Below are 21,242 nucleotides of genomic sequence, written 5' to 3'. Positions count from 1 at the left end.
TGTAAAAGTGCAAAACTTTACTCTTCAAAAAGGGATCTCAGAACTGAAAATGCATCTGACAGACCATTAACTTCAAATATGTTGTTGCCTACTGTGTTCCCTCTACATTTTGCACAGTGTACGGAGTTCTCCTGCCACTGTTCCACACACGTTTTGCAGCCAATAATACTCCGGCAACACTCTGTGAAGACTGGTTCCTCAATGAACTCTAAAAGATAAAAGTAAAAAAACTAGTCATTATGTGTGAGTGTGTGACTGTAATGTTTTATTGATGTACTGGGTGATAATGCTTTCTTTTTAATAGACCTAACATATCTTTCCCAATGTTAACACCCTGGGCTAAAAAAAGGTTTGAATCTGTTATTGTAGTGAGGCATAGACTACGTTTATGAAATTTAATAATTTATGTGTATTTGGAAAATACTAATTCTGGAACAAACTACACAAAATGCATCTTAAATAAATGTACATGTGGGACAATGATTATTTACTGTGTACTTACTCATACAAACAACACAGCAGAACCCTTGCTTTATGGTCAGTAGCTGGTCAGGAGTCAGGATCACTCTTTGTGTGGCAGCTACATTGGTGAGCTCTCTGATTGCTGCAGTCACATCTGGTAGGCTCTGTGATGCCAGTACAAGCTCTTCTATCTTCTCACTGACCTCTCCAATCCCTGCAGCATCTTCATCTTTTCGGCTGCTACAAGGAAAAAAACTGTAGTAGTAATACAGTATGCAGTTGTGTTTCAGCGATATTTGGTAGTGGTAGCCAAAATAAATCTTTGTCTCAAACATTTTAGAAGCCACTAATGACCAAAGGGTTTGCAAACATGTGCTGATAAAAAAACAATAACTTTAAATAGTCTGAGCAACAAAGTTAGGAATATGTTTAAGTGGACTAACAGACAATGTTTTTTAATGTTTAGAAAAACAAGATATATGTAAATATATTTACTTATATATATATATACTTATATTTATATATATACTTATATTTACTTATATTTATATTTATTTATATATATGTAATCAGTTTATTCTGATTACAATATCTCCAGATCAAGTGTTTAACTGCAACTAAACACATAAAAAATAAAATCATGCACTCGTTAGGTAATAGAAATAAATAAATTCAATGCTTGATTATGTAAAATGTTGGAGCTAACAGTAACATACCCTCTGTCTTGCTTCATGGTAAGGCTGATGTATAGTTCTAAGTGCTGATGAAATTCGTTTCTCTGCAGCATACACTCCTTTCATGGCAAGATACCCGTTCATCATCCTTCTTCCAAATGTTGGTCCAGTCTAGAATATAAATAAATATGATTTCCACATTCCTGCATACCAGCTGATGTAGCCGATCATGAAATAAGTTTGCGTTTTTGAGTTGGAATTATGTGTTGAAAAGACCCGTGTGAGGATTATGTTGACTGTGACTATAAGTAATGGAGGTCTGAGGCTATTTTATTTATTTATTTATGGAAGACACTGTAGGTGTGCATGCACATATTATGTTCGTTTTTACATCTCTCTCTCTAATCCTACCTCGGTTATAGCTTTTGCAACCTCCAACTCCAAATGTTCGTCAGGTAATCCCATCAAACTTAATCCATTTTCATTGCAAAACCTCCTCACGTTTCTTGCAGAACATCCTCTTGCTCCTCCACTTACTTCAGATATCTGCGCTGAGATTTCTGTAGATGACAGGTCTTGTTTTGCCATATCTAAAATCATAATCGAGAACGGTTCCAAAGACATTTTGCTGTGGGCTAAAGCAACACCGGCACAGTTAAATTTGGCGCCCTCTTCTTGTCGCGTAAATGACAACATCCGGTCTCAGAAAAGGAATAAACAAGCCTATTTTCGTTTAATTTTTCAAATAATTTTGTTTTTTGTTATCCGAAATGAAAAATGAAACTCAAATGATTTTTAAAATTTTAATTATCCCTTTTTGACACTGAAAAAAAGAAATTCTTTGTTTTTTAATTTTCTTTTTTGTTTTTTAAAACAAAAATCAAATAATCCGTCGTTTCTTGTTTTTTATTACCCATTTCTAGACGGAAAATCCAATGACCAAAAGATACACGGACCCTTTAATTTAAGCCATATTTTATCAAAATTGGATAAGAAATAAGGGCGCTAGGACTGTTTTTGTGACAGACACTTAGGAACTACACTGCTTTGCTGACATGACTCAATGCATAGTAATGGCGGCGCATCGCTAGCTATAGCGGCAACAGGCGATGTCCAATCCAGTAATATAGATCAATGGTCAGGCCCTTTAAGTGACACAGGGGGGCGGGGCCTGCGCGCACCAGGGTTGCGTTATCAATAAAGTTTCCCTCCTCTGGATTTTTGGATTAAGCAGTTTCTGCCTCGGTTACCGAACCTGCTTCAATACATTGTTACTGTTTAAAATGCACTTCCAATAAAGTGAGTATTGGAAAAATTAATTTTGCTGCTGAATGTAACTACTAAAGTAACTTGTAATCTAACATAGTTACTTTTAAAATCAAGTAATCAGTAACGTAACTAAGTTACTTTTAAAAGGAGTAATCAGTAATCGGATTACTTTTTCAAGGTAACTTAGCCATCACTGAAGACAGGCAACGCCCATCTTCAGTGTAAGAGAGAGATGCGAGCACACAGTAGCAAATAAACACAAAACAATGCAGATGAATCAACGTGAGCACACAGTAGAAAATAAACACAAAGCAACGCGGATAATTCAACGCATGCAAAACGAAAATTAACCGTAGAGAAACAGGAAAGAAAAAAATAATAAATGCAACTCGTATAATGAAACTGAGAATGCCAGAGGAAGTAGCTGGCAGCAGGCAAAACACGCCGCAGCAAAATAAAACCCTTCCCAAAATAAAGGTAACACGGATAGGAAGAAAACAGTAGGGGGAAACTTGAGAATGGCTAGAGAGCAGCGCAGGAGATAGAGACTCGAATAAATGAAAGTTAAGCGAGAGAGAGAAAGGTGGTGAGACACCTTGCAAATGAACGCAACCAGTAAAGGCAGGGAAAGGCTGAAAACGTGACGGCATAACCAAAATGATTCAGCAGTGATTTGTCTCACCAAGCTTCCTTAAGAAGCCTATAAAACAGCTTAGACAAATCACTGCTGATTATGCCGATTAAGTCTGGGACTGACTCGGGTGCCTCTTGCGGAGGTAGAAGGCGTGGCATCTGAGCCAGCCCTGACATACACAGAACTAACGTCAGACCTAGCTAACATTACATGTGAAGTGGGTTCGGGAACCGAGGCAGAAACTGCTTAATCCAAAAATCCAGAGGAGGTAAACTTTATTGACAACGCAACTGAACAATAGCACTGTCCGCTCTCACTAACCTCTTCCCCCCTAGTCTGCTGCACCCCTAGCGCGTGCAGGCGCCGCCCCCCCAGTGTTACTTAAAGGGCTAAGACTCCTTGAGTGGCCAAGTGCCTGTCCGTTAGGGCAGTGGTTCCCAAACTTTTTCTGCCATGCCCCCTTTTAGTAGATGAAAATATTTTTGCGCCCCCCCCCCCCCCACACACACACACATATTGACACATGTGCACATGTTTTACTTCCAAGCTCCGCGCCCCCCCTGCAATAGCTCCGCACCCCACCTAGGGGGCGCGCCCCCCACTTTGGGAACCACTGCGTTAGGGAATTCGCTGTAAGGAGTAGTAGTCGCTACACATGTATGTTTAACAAAATAACGTTCATTAACCTGATTTTTATCATCTCTAAATCAGCATTGCACCTTTACCAGCACTGTGCTTTCACTATAATTTCATATCTTGATAGATAGTTAATCAGTTTTTACCTGTTTCCTCCCATGTCAAAAAAATCCCATGTCTTTTACCACTCTGACGTTATCTCATGCTGGATTCACTACAGCCAGACATTGGAGATTCGCATTCGTAAATGTCAAATTGCCCATAACTTTTGTTTTCATTCGTTGCTGCCAACTGGTGGCAGCAGGGGTGGCAAGGCTTTCTTTTAGGGTGGCATTTGCCACCCTATGTCACCCCGGTAGATTCACCCCTGTGTATAGCATTTTTTACACATGTTGTCACAAAGTAGCTTTACATGCCCATGGGTCCAGATCCCTAATGAAAAAGCCAGAGGCAACAGTGGCAAGGAAAAACTCCATAGGCAGGGATTAGGAAGAAACCTTGGGAGGACCAAGACTCAAAAGGGAAGCCATCCTCCATTGGGCTGCCCAGCTAGTAGAAGTCCACATTTATAGTTCTATTTCTAGGCTGAGTAGTCACAGTCCCTCCAATGTGGATGTTGGGCCTCAGGTAGGAGTTGGCATTGCCACGTCATTCGTCATTCTTCTTAATGAAGACTCTGGGAGTAGTGACAATAATGCACAGAAGACCAATGAAGTTACTCTCAAGTTAGTTGCAACCCTAACCCAAGTGGTACAGCCCTGTCACGTGTGCACTGGCCTATGTTGCCATGTCACCGTGTGAACTTGTTGTTACACACGACATTTGTTCTCCCTCCAGTTGCCATGTGTACATAAATCCCATTTTTCTTCACATTGTCAGTGATTGTGTATCAGATGTGTTCACTGTTGTGTGTTTGCTATTCATAGTCATTTATTTTATTTCCATTTCATCTAACGAAAAAGTCAGTTTTTAATAATGTGATTTTGAATAATATACATAATGCTTTCTAATAGTTTTTTAACTATACATACACTAATAATGTTAGTTCTTTATAGTGGACTGGGTAATTGTGCTTAAAATGAGCACAGTGACTCTCACAGCTTTGTCAGACCATAGTGGTTGATCATGATGGTCACTATATTTTGCAACCTCAGGACATCATAAGGTATTGTCTCAAAGTCAAGCACATCATGGCTTAGATGCCATGGAAATACATCAGAATCCATCGCCCAGAGCGTAGGTCAACTCAACTGAAATATTTTCACTGAAAAATATAAAAATAAGTGTTCTTGGTAAGATCGATGTAGTGCTTTTGTGGACCATGTTTAAGGTAAATGGTTACATTTACGGCATTTGGCAGACGCCCTTATCCAGAGCGACTTACATTTTTATCTCATTTTTTATACAAGTGAGCAATTGAGGGTTAAGGGCCTTGCTCAGGGGCACCTTAGTCATGGCCTGGGGATCGAACCTGCGACCCTCCGGTCACAAGACCAGTTCCCTAACCACTAGGCCATGACTGCCCTTAAACTGGTTAAAACTAAGATTGGACTTTGTGACATCTGTGACATAGGTGAAGCAGGATTCAGAAGATAACAGATTCAAAATGCAACAGCACAATTCCAAAGACAAATACAGAGGTCAAGAAACCTAGGTCAAGATCTGAGTCAAAACAGCCCAGCGTCAAAAGTAGGAAAATACTGAAGGAAGGCAGACAAACCAGCAGAGCGAGTCAGAGGCAAAAACCAGATCAGATCAGCAACGGGTAAAGACCATATGATAGTAGAATGCTTGATATGTATACAAACTCAGAGCAATATTGCAATACTGCCAAACAACATAGAGCACAGAACAACAGAGAACTACAGTATTTAAAGGGTAGGAAAATAAGATTCAGGTGAGTCTAGTAATCAGGACAGGACGACGTAAGCCGGGGTGTGGGATTGTGGGTAGTGGTGTTCCTGCTGGCTGGAGGCCAGAAAGACTATTTTTGCTAAAGCTACTACATCCTGAAATATAATTCAAATAATTTAGAGAGGTAAACTCTAAGGCACATTCCATTTGTGCTCAAAGACTGAGTACGGCATGAAGCTGCAGTAGCAATTTGCTGCTCTGAGAAGTTTGCATTTTTTCTGAAGATGCAAAGACCTGTTTTGGACTGTCATGCTCATATAAGGGAAACTACATTTTTAACCCTCTATTGCAGGGGTACTCAACTAAATACTCGTAACACTCGTGACGTTGTGTTTTTTCAATAGCCCTGAAATAAATGCTCCGGTTTTTTTTTTTGGTCCGTATCCAGTTAATCAGGAATGAGATTGGGTCCGGACAGGACTGCGTTTGGGTCCGGATAGTTGAGTACCCCTGTTCTATTGCATGGAACAATAACTATTGCAATTACTTTATCTTGGTTTTAATAAGTCTAAATATAAAATCTGTGTTACTATTTAATTGGGAGGGTGGGGGAGACTTCTACTTTGACAAGAACAGTAACTTTTTACATCACATGACCAGCAAGTCCATGTTTGTACCTGCTTTTACCATATGGCAACTATATGCAAATTTGGAACATATTGTGATGCCGGGGGCATCGGGACAGAGGCAGCCGGAGACGTGGGTTGGACAGAAGGTGGTTTATTATCCATGGCAACCAGTAACACTTGTAGCACGTAATGCACGGTAAAGCTCGTAGCGCATACACTGTAGATGCAAGGTAAAGCTCGTAGCGCATACACTGTAGATGCAAGGTAAAGCTCGTAGCGCATACACTGGAGATGCAAGGTAAAGCTCGTAGCGCATACACTGTGGATGCAAGGTGACGCTCGTACACACACGGTAGGGATGTGCAGTCCACCAGAGACGCTCGTTTAGCGGCAATGTGCAGCACTGGACCAGACGACCTGCGGGCTTAAGAAGTGCAAAGTAAACAAGAAACAGGTGCTCAGTATGATGGTGATTGCGACTGTGGGAGTGGCTGCGTGCGCGGGGGTGTGTGCTGGGATCGGCTGCTGGCCCTCTGGTGGCGACCCGGCCCCCTCACCGTGACAGAGCCCTCCCCCAAGGACCCATCCCGTCGACTCCCACGCGGTCTTCCCCGTCGCCGCGGAGCTGGCCGGTCTGGATGTTCCCTGTGGAAGTCGGCGATAAGGGAGGGGCCTACCACTTGAGAGGCCGGTATCCAGGAGCGCTCCTCCGGTCCGTATCCGACCCAGTCCACCAGGTACTGTAAGCCACCTTTTCTGCGCCTCGAGTCCAGTAACCTCTCCACGAGGTACGCGGGTCCGTCCGACAACTGCAGCGGCGAGGGCGGCCGTGACGTCGAGGCCTCCTCCAATGCACCTGCTCTGTATGGCTTGAGAGCGGACACATGAAATGCACGTGACACACGTCTGTCTTCGGGCAGACTGATGCGGTAAGTAACTGGGTTAAGCCGCCTCAAGATGACGTACGGGCCAGCACATCTCTCCCCCAGTTTACCTCTCCTGCCCAGGCGTCCATCTTCGGTGGAGACCCACACCTTATCCCCTACCTGATAAGATGGGGTCTCTCCCCTCCGACGGTCGGCTTTCCGCTTGAATCGCCGAATCGCCTCTCTCAGCCGCTGATGGGTGTCCTCCCACACCCGCTCGCTCCTCTTGCACCACTCCTCGACGATGGGCTGGTCTGAGGACGCGGCGTTCCAAGGATAGAGCGGCGGCTGGCGACCGAGCACACACTCGAACGGTGTCATCCCCGTGCTGGAATGTGTGAGGGAGTTCTGTGCGTACTCGGCCCAGGGCAGAAGGGCGCACCATGTGTCCGCGTGCTCGCTGCAGTACGCGCGCAGGAACTTTCCCACCTCCTGGTTCGCTCGCTCCACCTGTCCGTTAGCCTGCGGATGGTAACCAGAGGTTAGGCTAACCGTGATGTTGAGCTTGGATAGGAACTCCCGCCACACACGCGAGGTGAACTGCGGTCCCCTGTCCGACACGATATCCTCAGGCAGACCGAACTGCCGGAATATGTGCCGAAACAAGAGATCCGCAGTCTCCCAAGCGGTGGGCAGGCCCCGCAGGGGAAGGAAGCGAACCATCTTCGAGAACCGGTCTATTACCACCATGATGACCGTGTTCTCCTCGGACGGGGGGAGGTCCGTGACGAAGTCCAAAGCGATGTGCGTCCATGGTTGCTTGGGTGCAGGGAGAGGGAGGAGCATACCCGCAGGAGGAGTGTGTAGCACCTTGCACCGCGCACACACCGCGCAGGACGCCACCTGCTGCAGTACGTCCCGGTGCAGCCCCGGCCACCAGTAGCGAGCCCCCAACAACTGAGCCATTTTTGACACCCCTGGGTGCCCCGTCCCCACTGACGTATGAGCCCAGCTGATGAGGGCACTACGGTGCGCGGGGGGAACGTACTTACGGTGCGGCGGGCAACCTGGATGCGGGTTCGCTGCCTCGATCTCCCGATCGATCTGCCACTCCAAAGCTCCCACGACGCACTCAGGCGTAAGCACCGGCTCCTCGCTTGTCGACTCCGTACTGCCAGGAAAGGACCTAGATAGCGCATCCACACGCTGGTTCTTCTCTCCTGGCCGGTATGTCACCTGGAACTTGAAACGAGAGAAATACAGAGACCACCTGGCTTGACGGGCGTTCATCCGTTTCGTGGTCCTGATATATTCCAGGTTTTTGTGGTCAGTAAGCACGGTAAATGGATGCTTAGCTCCCTCCAGCCAGTGTCTCCACTCACCGAACGCCTTGCGCATGGCCAACAACTCACGGTCTCCCACCCCGTAGTTACGCTCGGCGGCGGTGAGCTTCCTCGAGTACAAGGCTATGGGACGGAGAGAGCTATGCTTTTTCGGTCGCTGTGACAGCACCGCGCCTACTCCCACGTTCGACGCGTCTACCTCCACTATAAAGGGACGGTTAGGATCTGGTTGGTGCAGAACCGGCGCGTCGACAAACGCTTGCTTCAGCTGGTCGAACGCTCTCGTAGATCTCTCTGTCCAGCGAAGCTTAACTCCTCCCCCTCTCAGCATGTCAGTAAGGGGCTCTGCGATCTGACTATATGCGCGAATGAACCGCCTGTAGAAATTCGCGAAGCCCAGAAATCTTTGCAACTCGCGCCGTGTGTGAGGCTGTGTCCATTTTACAACCGCCTCCACCTTCCTGTGCTGCATGTGCACGGAGCCTGGCCTAATGGTGTAGCCTAGGAAGTTCATCTCGCTGAGATGGAACTCGCACTTCTCGAGCTTGCAATACAACCGATTGCGCAAGAGCGTGCCCAGAACTGCCCGTACATCACGCACATGTTGGTCGTGGGAGGGAGAATAGATCAGGATGTCATCGATATAAGCGACAACGCATCTATTCAAATACTCCCTTAAGACCTCATTAATGAACGCCTGGAAGAACGACGGAGCAGACGCCAAGCCATAAGGCAAGACGCGATACTCGTAGTGCCCCGTAGAGGTACTAAACGCCGTCTTCCATTCATCACCCTCGCGTACGCGAATAAGGTTGTAGGCGCTGCGCAGATCTAATTTAGTGAAGACTTTAGCATTCCTTAACTGATCCAGCCCCGACGGCACTAGAGGCAGCGGGTAGGCAAAGTTCACTAAGAGGGAATTGAGCCCTCGGTAATCTACGCATGGCCTCAGCCCACCGTCTTTCTTCTTTACGAAGAAGACGCTGGCTGAGGCAGGAGAGGTGGAGGGAGTAATATAGCCCTGAGCGAGAGCCTCCTTAACATACTGGGCCATGACCCGCTCCTCTTCCTGAGAAAGTGGATAGACTCGACCGCGCGGTGGCGTAGTACCTGCCTTGAGGGTGATGTGACAGTCCCAGGGTCGGTGGGGTGGTAACTGGGTGGCCTTGGCAGCGCTGAACACCTCTGCTAGATCACGGTACGGAGCGGGAATGACTGGGGTGGAGCTGATGTTAGGGCTCTCAACGCTGGTGGATTGCGCGAACACACGGGAGGGAGACCGGGTGCCCTGTAGAGGCGCTACCCACTTCAGCAGCTTACCCGTGGACCAGTCGATAACGGGGTTGTGGAGTTTAAACCAAGGGAGACCTAATGTGATGGAATAGCGTGTGGAAGGGAGTACAAAAAAACTGATCTGTTCCCTTCGGCCCTGAACGTGTATGGTGACTGGTGCAGTGCGGTGAGAAATAAAACCCCCGCCCACAGGTTGCCCGTCCAGTGCGTGCACGCGTCTCGGCTCCTCGAGTTGGATCAGGGGCACCCTCAGCTGCTCAGCGACGCTCCTCCGGGTGCTCCTCCGGGTGCTCCTCCGGGTGGCATCAGGTTCCCCGAGGCTCCCGTATCCACCAATGCAAACACAGATAAGGACATCGCCCCGTAAGACACTGACGCTTCCCACGTTAAAAGATTTCCCATCAGAGCGATACTCACCCTAGCCCGCCCCCTCTTCGGACCAGCGGTACGAGTGGGGGGGGGGGTGGCGGCAGCACCCATCTCCATGGGCTCGGCGGGCGTGGTCTCACGGGGCGGTGTGTGCACGGGAGCCTGCGGGGTAGGAGGAAGCGCCGCTCCTCTGCCTCGCTCCTGCAGCAACCTGTCCATGGTTATGGCCAGGTGCACCATCTGATTCAGGTCCTGTCCCTCGGGCCGACAGCTCAACTCCGCCCTCAGGTCAGGCTTCAACCCCGCCAGGAAGACGTCTGTTTGAGCCGCTTCTCCCCAACCAGTCTTGGCGGCCAGGGTCCGGAACTCCAGAGCGTAGTCTGCGGCGCTTCGGCTTCCCTGCCGTAGCTGTAACAGGCTCTGGCCGCAGACCCTCCCGCGGCTGGGGTGGTTGAAGACCGCCCGCAGCTCGCGAACGAACTGGTCATGGCTGCGGGTACAGGGCTTCTCCGCGCTGATCTGGGCTGCTCCCCAGTCCAGTGCCTTGCCCTGCAACCTGTTCACCATGAAGCCGACTTTCTCCTTCTCCTCCAGGTGGGGCATGCTGGTAAAATAGAGCTGGCACTGGACCAGGAAGCCCTCACAGCGCTCCGGATCCCCGTTGTAGGGCTCGGGTGGAGGAATCTGCGTTCTTGGCGTCGGAGGGCGCGCAGATGCCTGTACCGTCAGAGCCTGGATGCAGGTCGTCAGGGTAGTTACCACTGAGCGGAGCTCCTGGAGCTCCTGCTGTTGTCTGCCCAGGATGCCCAGGCGCCCTCGCCTCCGGCTGCTCCAGGCTGCACATTCTGTGACGCCGGGGGCATCGGGACAGAGGCAGCCGGAGACGTGGGTTGGACAGAAGGTGGTTTATTATCCATGGCAACCAGTAACACTCGTAGCACGTAATGCACGGTAAAGCTCATAGCGCATACACTGTAGATGCAAGGTAAAGCTCGTAGCGCATACACTGTAGATGCAAGGTAAAGCTCGTAGCGCATACACTGTAGACGCAAGGTAAAGCTCATAACGCATACACTGGAGATGCAAGGTAAAGCTCGTAGCGCATACACTGTGGATGCAAGGTGACGCTCGTACACACACGGTAGGGACGTGCAGTCCACCAGAGACGCTCGTGTAGCGGCAATGTGCAGCACTGGACCAGAAGACCTGTGGGCTTAAGAAGTGCAAAGTAAACAAGAAACAGGTGCTCAGTATGATGGTGATTGCGACTGTGGGAGTGGCTGCGTGCGCGGGGGTGTGTGCTGGGATCGGCTGCTGGCCGGGTTGCGCGCCCTCTGGTGGCGACCCGGCCCCCTCACCGTGACACATATTTGTGCACCTTCAGCCTATTGGACTGTAATTGACTTATGTAATAGTACGGTATTCCAAGACTACGACTTTTTATTACATTTAAAATGGAAAGAAAAAAACATTTTGATTTACATTTTGTTAGCCTAAGCCTAACCCTGACATTTTTTTTACTGCAACATTACCTCGATTATAAATTTCACCACTGGAAAACAGACACAGGCAGAACCAGAAGAAACAGGTTGAGGTAATTTATAACAAAAGTATTAAATGTTTCATATTGTGACGGGCAGGGTGAGCGAAAATAAATGGAAGCGATCACGCCAAGTCTCAGGGAAATAGGATGGTTTAATATGTAAAGTGCGCAAACCAAAACCCGTGAACTGATCCGAATTAAGGATATAATAACCAGCAGTCAACTGGTACAAAGACAAGACATATATAGACGAACAAACGACCCTCAGGTGAGACGGATCGCGGGCTCCGCCCACCTGAGGGACGAACACAACGCCACACCCACATGACAAGCTGCTGCTGTAGACGGGGGCGACCAGTAGGGGGCCGCCGTACCGTGACAGATCCCCCCTCCAAGCCGCACTCCCCTCCACCGGCTGTGCGGCCTACAGCAGCAGCACACAAAACAAAGGGGCAGGCAGGCAGGGACAAGGGACACACCCCCTGTAGTCCCGGAGCTGAAACACAAAACAAACACAGGTTAGCTCACCTACCTGGGTGGGACCCTGGACCGACTGGGCCGTCAACAAGACAAAACCACGCCCCGGTCGGTCACAGGGCCCTCACGCCCTAACCGGCCTTAAGCCGCATAGCCCCACAGGTGCGAGGACGGCGGGCCACGGCTCCATGTCCGTCCGGGGTGTATGTGTGCAGGTTACCTCCCTGGGGCGTGGCTAAGTCACCTCCTGGACCTACCTCCTCCCGGAGCTGGCCCCTGCCTTCTGCTAGGGGCCACCCCAGCCTCCTGGGGAGTCAGCCCCAGCCGGAGCCTGACTTTACGAGGTGGACTCCTCCACCAAACCCAGGAGCGCCAGAGACCGAGGCCCAGAGCACCCTTATCGCGGGCTGGGGAACAGCCCCCAAGGGCCTCCTGGTCACCCCGAGCAGGAGGGAGGATCTCCATCCTCAGCAGGAGCTCTTCGGACCAGAGCCCTATCGTCCCCAAACATCCGGGGGCCCCAGTCCTCTAGGGAGGGGCTCTTTCCGACCGGGCTCCGGTCACCCTACATCATAAGGGGGCTCCTGCCAGCTGGAGACCCCCACAAGGTCCAGGACTGCCACGATCCACCACCAGGGAGAAGCACCTGCACATAAAACACAAAAAGCACACGCACACCCACACACACCAACACAAAACACATACGCGCACTTACCCTGACCATCTCGGCACCCCGCATCCGGGGGGAGGGGTCTCCATCTCAGCAGGAGGGGACACCAAACAACTCACCTGATGCATCAGGAGAGGGGCCCCTACCGGCTCCGGAGAACACCCTCGACTCCCTGGTCAGGGCCTCCCTTAGGAGCGACGCCCTCCGTGCCACTCCCCGTGGCACGGGACCATCACTGGTCCACCCCCACACACACACACTCAAGGGGGAGGAGCATGTGTGGAATTACACACAACAGTTCACAAGCACGCTAGGACAAAAACACACAAAGACTAGACAAAAGCACGGTGCAAAACGGCAAACGGACAGGACTCACATGCGCGCTCTACATAAACAGTGGTGACGCGCCGCTCAAGTTCGCAGTCGCTCCCCACATAAAACACTAGACACACGGGGGAGCGAGGCGACCGTGACGAGCGGCGACAGCGTCACACACAACACATTTAACAATTAACACACGCGAGCGCCGCACAACGTTCCATGCATCCGTTCACTGACACACACACACATGCACACACAAGTGACCACACAACACGAAGAGCCCGACCGGGGACGGTTGCCCTGGTCACCGCCGTGCTGCACACACACACAACGTTTCAGCACGGCGGGGCTCTTCAACAACAAACAAAACACCACGCAGACAAACACTTACCACGAGACATGACCACGAACGAAGGAAAAAGCAAAGGAGACTGGCGGCTTCCGAAGGTGGCTGGTTATTCTGTGACGGGCAGGGTGAGCGAAAATAAATGGAAGCGATCACGCCAAGTCTCAGGGAAATAGGATGGTTTAATATGTAAAGTGCGCAAACCAAAACCCGTGAACTGATCCGAATTAAGGATATAATAACCAGCAGTCAACTGGTACAAAGACAAGACATATATAGACGAACAAACGACCCTCAGGTGAGACGGATCGCGGGCTCCGCCCACCTGAGGGACGAACACAACGCCACACCCACATGACAAGCTGCTGCTGTAGACGGGGGCGACCAGTAGGGGGCCGCCGTACCGTGACACATATATTGTGACATTTTATCACAATCTTTTATATCATGATTCTTTATGTTTGGAGCAGTCATGGCCTGGTGGTAGGGAACTGGTCTTGTGACCGGAGGGTCGTGGGTACGATTCCCAGACCTGAGGCCATGACTGAGGTGCCCTTGAGCAAAGCACCTAACCACAACTGCTCCCCGGGCGCCGGGCTAGGTCTGCCCACTGCTCTGGGCATGTGTGCACCACAGCCCCCTAGTAATCACTGGTGTGTGTGTGTGTTAACTGCACAGATGGGTTAACTGACTTTTTTTGTTACTTAAAACTCCAAAATTCAGCAAAAGATGACTGTTGAAAAATATTTGCAGTTGCTAACAAACCAAATCCCAAAGCAACAGGAGTGGTTGAACAACAAATAAAAAAGTGATTGTTCTACAATGTCTACATGAAACATCATCATCTACAACTAACATGAACAGCCTGGGAAAAAGTTGCTAGAAACAATGTGTGATTTTGTAGCAAAACATGGTTACATCAAGTATTTGTCTAACCGCTGAATAGGTATTTAAAAACATAAAAAGTGTTTGCAAAATGTGTTTATGAATTTCTCCTCTGAAGGACATTTTAGGGACCTCTCAAAAGCTTAGCTTAGGTCTGATATGGCCAGGAAAGTATGTATGTCTTCTCAAGACTTCTCAAGTGGATAGCGATGTCAGGCATGAACAGGTGGTATATGATTTACGACTGATAAACAAGGAGCATGAACAGCAGTAAACTTAGTGTAAACTCAACATTTAGCATCATGTGCTAAATGACATATTTAACCAAATAAAGCCAAAGGACCAGTAGGGTTTGTTTGCTGTATTATGTTAGAAAATAAGGCTTAGTTCTGCATGTGTAGCATTGTTTTTTTTTTTTTGTAATTGTTTTTGTTTTGAAGAATAAGATGAAAAAGACTATTTTAGACAGCAGTGTCTCTCAACGATTCCACATTTTTGTTCCAACCTAATGTGCTGAGAACTTGCTGTGGGACTGTCAGGTAGGCCCTGAGGACTGGGTTGGGAAAGACTCTTGATGTCTGACTGATTGATGACTAGTTGAGGTTGGAATCATAACTGTGCATTACAATGTTTTATTATTCATTTTCCACATTTTTGTATATTGCAAAATTTTAATATACTAAAACATACAGGTAATTGTTACAATTGACGTTTATCACTTTTCACATAACATTTTTAACTATTTTGATTTTTCTTGGTAATCCATTTATGTGCCTCTTCAATAAAGCTTCCAATCACTAGCTAGAAGGAAAAAGAACAAAATTAGTTTTTGTTTAATTTTCTTTGAATCTTAAAAAAATACAATCTTGAAACTATGCTTTTGGATACACATGCAGTTACTTTACAAATGCAACAATTAACTACAGCTACTTATCACTTTACATTAGAATAGTTGTTATTGTGTTATTATAGTTTGGGTTCTTACATGTTCTTGCAGAAACATTCCGCAAAACCTTTTCACAAACTCTGAGTTGTAAAATAACTTATCTGCAGTTAATTTATCAACACATCGATGCCTTACCTATCAAGCTCTTTTACCAGGAATTCCTCATTTTTCAGTAGGCTCTGGTAGAATCTCTCCTTTATTGCTGATCCTGACAGGAAAGAGTAGAGCACTCTCATCTTATCCTGAGGTGTTACAGCTGCTCTAATCTTTGCGTACTTCTCATCCCCGATCAGTGGCTTCAGATCATCTGCGATCGGGTCCACCAATGAGACCTTCTGAATGAGCTTTGCCTCGTGCATGTTCACAAATGTCACTGCCTTGGAACTTAATGGTCCTACTGAAAAGATTGAAGAAAAGAATGACTGATCAAGTCAAGTGAAGGTTTATTTGTCACATACATAGTCATACACAGTACAACAGGCAGTGAAATGCTTTGGTGACTACTCCACCTAAAAATAAACTACAATACAATAATCAAAATATAGAGCGAGTTTAAGAATATAGAAATATTCACTGAATGGTTAAAACAAGAAAGCAGGTGAACAAATTTGCATGACTTTTTGTGCTGTCTACTTCTTTTAACTGTAATATTAACATATGAAGTGCCTTGGACAGCATGTCCATTGATTACTGCAAACATGATAGCTGCGATAGGTGTGGGTCCGAAATAATCATCTTAATAAATAAGTTGGGTTCGGGTTGTGTTACCTGTTACACCGCCACTCCCGAGCACGGGCTCAAGATCACGCTCCAGTTGTCCTGCGTTGTAGTTCTTGTTCATCTTCCTCAAAACAAGCACCGTAAGTTTAGCAGCACCGCCTGGCTCGTAGGTGGATATCATCTCGCTCACTAAAGCTTCCCTTGATTTCGCATCTTCCAGTCTTGCATTGGGAATCTTTTTATAATCATCCACACCTTGTCTCAAAAACCATTTAAATCTGTCAAATTCCGCCTGTACTAGCTCGTTTAGGTTATTCACCAGCAACTCCGGAATCATTTTGATTTACTGAAGAAGGCAATAAATAAAAGATAGCTAGGGTTCAAGGAAGATCCAATTAAAGATGGTAAACTACAAAGATTTGTAAATAATATGCATTACTAACATTTACTAGATTATATATGTAATGTAGTCGACAGGCCGATCTTGCTAAATCCTCCGTAGTATAAGTGAAAGTAAACGTCAGAGCCCCTACTGTTATGAGGAAGTTTCGCGGCTCCACGAGGCCACGCCCATATAAAGCCCGCGCAGCATTGCTAAAAAACACATCTGACGTACTCACAACGTCCTCGAGCTCTACGTTCAAAGTTCTGCTCTCTTTGGAGATCAGGAAATATTTTAGCTTGGTGGATGATCTTTAAATTACAGTACAAAATAGTCGAGAAATAACGGAAAGTCTTTAAATAAAACTGTCGGCTGTCAATTTTTTGACAGCAAACCACGGTCAATACAGCAATGATAATGAACAATGGGAAGAAAGAAACAAGAATTGCAACTGTACCTGACAAACATTGCAGCTTCCCAACGTGCAGCTTCCCAACTTCCCAGGTGGATTATAGCTCGTAAATATACACGTAGAGGTTTATTCAATAAGATATGTGTCACGGGGTTTATAGAGAATGTAAACAATACTCAAGGAGCAGATGCTACTGGAAACTCAAAATACACACGTTTATAGTGGCTGGAGAGTATATGGTAATAGCTTTCTAAATTGAAGAACAAGCTGGTGCACTGAAGGCCTTTTACACACATCTTTATAAACTTGTCAGATTTAGGAATTGTTTGGTAAATTGCCTAGTAAATATCGCCCTCTACCGGTGGAATGTTGCTATTATCGAATCTTTTATTTTTTATTTTTTTAGTTTTTGACGACTGCTGACGTGCATTTGTCCAATCTGTAGTCACATTTTCAAAACTCTAAACACATTGAACACAACATCAGTCTTCAGTGGCTATACTATTAGTTCAATTCATGTTGTTATGGCACAAAATGCAGTCATTTTACATGTTTTTATAATGCTTAAATTTTCTATACACAAGGTTATCCAATAACAAAATTCTGGATCATTTTTGCCTTATTTACAATTGCTTGCACACAGCATGTCAAAAATGAAAACCTAAGGTTCAAAACCTTAAATACTGTATAAAATGCAAAGTTCTGCAAAAACAAAGGCAGCTGAAAAGCTATTACTGTAATACATATTTTTGCACATATAGATCAATGAAATAAATTGAAGTACAGTAATGTACCGGGTCAGAGAGGAGCAAATATAACAATTTGTCCTGCAATCTCAAGTGCTTGTTTGGTCCTTCACAAATGCCAGATTGGTCCCTATAACAGTGACCTCCTTCTTTCGTTTTTGAATGAACTCTACCAACAACTGGTTCCAGAAGCAGAAAGGGAACAGGTGGGAGGAAACACGAGGACATTTGTGATGGGACGATGTAGCATTTTGTCATTCTCATGTCATCACAAACTGGTTTATAGACCACCCAAGAGTGATGTCCCTTTTCCTCCCGCCCTACTCGCCTTTCCTCAACCCCACTAAGGAACTTTTTTCAATCTGGAGGTGGAAGGTGTATGATCATCGGCCCAGTGACCAAATGTCCCTGCTGCATGCAATGGATCCTGGCTGCAGAGACATTTCAGCTGAAGACTGCCAGGGGTGAATAAGGCATACCAAGCTTTTCTTTCCCAGGTGCATGGCAAGAGCCAACATCAGATGTGATGAGGATGAAAACATCCTCATCACATCTGCTGAAGACCGTTTAGATTAGACCTAACAAGACTGTTTAGTTTTGTATTCTGTTTTTCCCCCTTGTGTGGCTTTTTTTGTATATGTGTATTTTTACACATATGGGACCATGGCTAATTATGTTTACAATTATGCCACAATTTACAGTAATGTCCCTAATACAGTAAAATATACCCTTTACTGCAAAACTGTTACTGACTCCTTTTTTGTCTAATCTACATTCCATATAGTACCTAACAGTAAATATCACCCATTGTGTAGACAGTATGTTGCCAAAAATGCACACATTTGAAAAAAAAATTCCAAATGAAGCGGATTACAGTAAAAATGAACTGACTAAGAAAACAACAGATGTTACTGTAAAATGTCTATTGTTTGCTGGGAGAGGGTAAAATATTACGTGTAATACTGTTTCTGTATTGCCATCAAATGTTAGTTTTTTTACAGTGGTTGTGCAGTGATTGACTATGTTCATCTCGAAAAGAGAATATGTGCTAGTGTTTGAAAGAATGCTTGGATACTGAACCAGGTTTGCTGTGTTTTAACAAAGTTGTTTGCATTGTGAAATGCAGAGTTGTTATTTAGTTAAGAAAATGCGCTTTTGAACACGATATTAACCATTTGGCTATTTGTGTGAGGTCAATGTGTTGCTGTGTTTAGAGTTTTGACAATGTATCACAAGTATTGGGAAATGCACGTTAGCAGTCGTCAAAAACTGTAAATGGAGTTCCAGTTTCTCTGCTGGGCTCAAACCCTGGCTTGGTGGGCCACCCCCTGTGCCAGTTTTATGGGCTTTTTTTAATGCTACAATCATACAGGCATTCAATATATGAGAAGACACCTAAATCTATTCACCTCATTTGTTCATTGTTATCTACACTAAAGTCACTTACCAGTCGCAAAATGTTTTGTATTTAATTTTAACTTGCTGCCAGATCCTTTTCTGGCCAGACAAGTTTGTTCTTTATGAAGACAAAATAGACAAAAAACATAACATAGGGAAATTAGATTAAACGAAACACATTGTGGATATTTATTTGCACTTAATTAGACACTAAATGTCCAGAGTGTCACGGTCACAGCTCCGGACCCTTCCCTGTGGGCGTGCCGTTACGTTGTCTGCGTGTCGTTATGTCCATGTTTGTACTTCCGTGGGCGTGGGTTGTTTGTGAGCGTGTTCGTTTGTTACACCTGTGCCTTGTCTCGAGGTCACGTGGGTCTGTGTTATTCACCTATTTAATGTGCGTTAGCGCGGTGTCTTGTACTCGTCTTTGTCTATAGTTCATGCCTATGCAAGCATCGCGTCAGCGTGCTTGTGTCTCTTGTGCTGGACTCATCGTGTCTGTGTTAATTAAACGTTTTTTGTGCACTCCAAGACGCTCGTCGTGTCTCTTGCTTCCTCCGGCACGCCAGCGTCACATAAAGACGAGCCGAACCAGATGCCCGGATACGCCAAGCACGCAAAGGGGAAGAAGAAAGGCCGACGTCGCCTCGGTGCTTCCCCAGCGCGGCGGCATGATGTCCCCGTCACCGAGCGGACCATGGAGCAGGACCCGTTCTGCGCGTACATGCTCTGCGCGGCACGGGACGCGAAGGACGCAGAGACGGCGGAATGCTTCCGCCAGACCGCGAGGCGCGTGTGGAGGGAGAGAGAGAACCCCGCGTCCGTGGACCTGCCACCCCGTGCAACGGGCAGCTGTGAAAGAGAGGAAGACGGCGCACTGCTCCCGGTCTTCCCCGAGGAGGAGGAGAACGATGAGCCGATTATGGTGAGCGCGGGCGCCTTTTCCCTCACCCCTCCCGAGGAGGAGTTCGAGGAAGCGGGCTCCCCAAGCGAGGAAGAGGACGAGTCCTATTTCCCCTCGATGTGCTCAAAGAGCACTGTGTGTTACGGGGGAGAGGAGAGCAGTCTCCCACCGTCGGAGGAAGAGACGGAGGGGACGGACTCCGAGGAGTATTCCCCGTCCGTATGCTCGAAGAGCACCGTTCGTTACGGAGGGGATGACGTCAGTCCCCTCCCATCCGACTACGGCGAGGAGAGCGAGGGGGAAAGCCCTCCGTCTGTGTGTTCGCTCCCGACGGTATACAAAGGGGGAGGGAGCGGACCGGACAGTTCGCTCGCGTCGGGGAGTGGGGATTCCTGTGGGGAGGAGCCCATGGACCACTCCCGATGCGAGACCCCCGCTCGGTCCATGGACTGGAGCGTGGCCGAGGAGGAGGAGCCAGAGATGGACACCACCCCCGATACCGGTTCCAAAGGGGGCTGGCCTGGCAAAGGAGGGTCTTCCTACGGGGGATTCCCGGAGAGGGAGTGTCGGCAGGCCTATCGAGCAGCAAGCCCCTACGGTTCTCCCGGAGGAGGGAGTCACAAACCCGGGAGGAAGGGTGCCGTGAGACCCGCCGGCCGTGCTGCCTCCAAGCGGAACACAAGTCGCGCTGCACCTCGCGCGTCCGCCAGGTGTGCTGCCCCCAAGTGGTCGACCAGTCGCGCTGCACCCCACGCGTCCGACCGAAGCACGGCCCCCAAGTGGTCGGACAGTCGCGCAAAGCCTCGCGCGTCCGCCAGAGGGACTGCCACCAAGCAGTCGTCCAGTCGCGCTTCGCCCAGCGCGTCCGCTAGCCGTGCGGCACCTGGCGGTGAGCGGTCAGAACAGGCGGGAGGAACACCGCCAGCTGCAGCGTCTCCAGCCCCCGGAGCTTTCGCGCCGCTACAGGCGTTGCCTCAGGCGGGAAGCCTAGCTCCGGGAATGAATGTCTGTGTTCCTATGTTTTTGTCTATCCCCTTGTGTCTCCCTAACTTCCTTTTCCCGTTTATGCCTCTTGTGTTTCATGTTCCAGTGTGCGTGTTTGTGAACGTGCCATTGTTTAATGTTTTCTCCCCTGTCTTCCCAGGGAGGGTGTACTAGAGCTGTTCGCGGCGGTTCCCGCCGTCGGGGGCGACTGCTCTCGGAGGCTCGTGATCCCGGCGGCTCCGGACCTGCCCGTCGGTGTTGGATCGGGGCATTCCAGCTGCGCGGGACGCTCCGGGAGTAGCGAGCCCCTGGCGGAGGGTTCTGTCACGGTCACAGCTCCGGACCCTTCCCTGTGGGCGTGCCGTTACGTTGTCTGCGTGTCGTTATGTCCATGTTTGTACTTCCGTGGGCGTGGGTTGTTTGTGAGCGTGTTCGTTTGTTACACCTGTGCCTTGTCTCGAGGTCACGTGGGTCTGTGT

At 47.9% G+C, this 21,242-nt stretch overlaps 1 protein-coding gene and 1 long non-coding RNA gene across 3 annotated transcripts; both read right to left on the bottom strand.

Annotated features, from left to right (window-relative positions):
• Positions 1-70: 70 nt before the first annotated feature.
• LOC143491566 (uncharacterized) lies at positions 71-1,765 on the bottom strand. The gene is made up of 3 exons (XR_013125235.1): positions 1,179-1,765; positions 503-702; positions 71-208 (listed from the first exon to the last, which is right to left on the bottom strand). It is a non-coding gene; the product is annotated as an uncharacterized LOC143491566 (long non-coding RNA).
• A 13,118-nt stretch (positions 1,766-14,883) lies between these two features.
• On the bottom strand, positions 14,884-16,482 carry LOC143491590 (apoptosis-associated speck-like protein containing a CARD). 2 transcript variants are annotated; one of them, XM_076990750.1, is made up of 3 exons: positions 15,986-16,482; positions 15,353-15,611; positions 14,884-15,072 (listed from the first exon to the last, which is right to left on the bottom strand). In XM_076990750.1, exons 1-3 carry the CDS (start codon positions 16,272-16,274, stop codon positions 15,069-15,071), a joined length of 552 nt encoding a protein of 183 aa, XP_076846865.1. In that variant the 5' UTR covers positions 16,275-16,482; the 3' UTR covers positions 14,884-15,068. The 2 variants fall into 2 exon arrangements, with proteins under 2 accessions (XP_076846865.1, XP_076846864.1); XM_076990749.1 differs by having other exon boundaries at positions 15,353-15,614; positions 15,986-16,479.
• Between the last annotated feature and the right edge of the window lie 4,760 nt (positions 16,483-21,242).

The sequence above is a fragment of the Brachyhypopomus gauderio genome, unplaced genomic scaffold (genome assembly GCF_052324685.1).
Source record: "Brachyhypopomus gauderio isolate BG-103 unplaced genomic scaffold, BGAUD_0.2 sc77, whole genome shotgun sequence".
In the NCBI taxonomy this organism is placed as follows: domain Eukaryota; kingdom Metazoa; phylum Chordata; class Actinopteri; order Gymnotiformes; family Hypopomidae; genus Brachyhypopomus; species Brachyhypopomus gauderio.
This window is presented reverse-complemented; position numbering and strand designations above follow the sequence as displayed.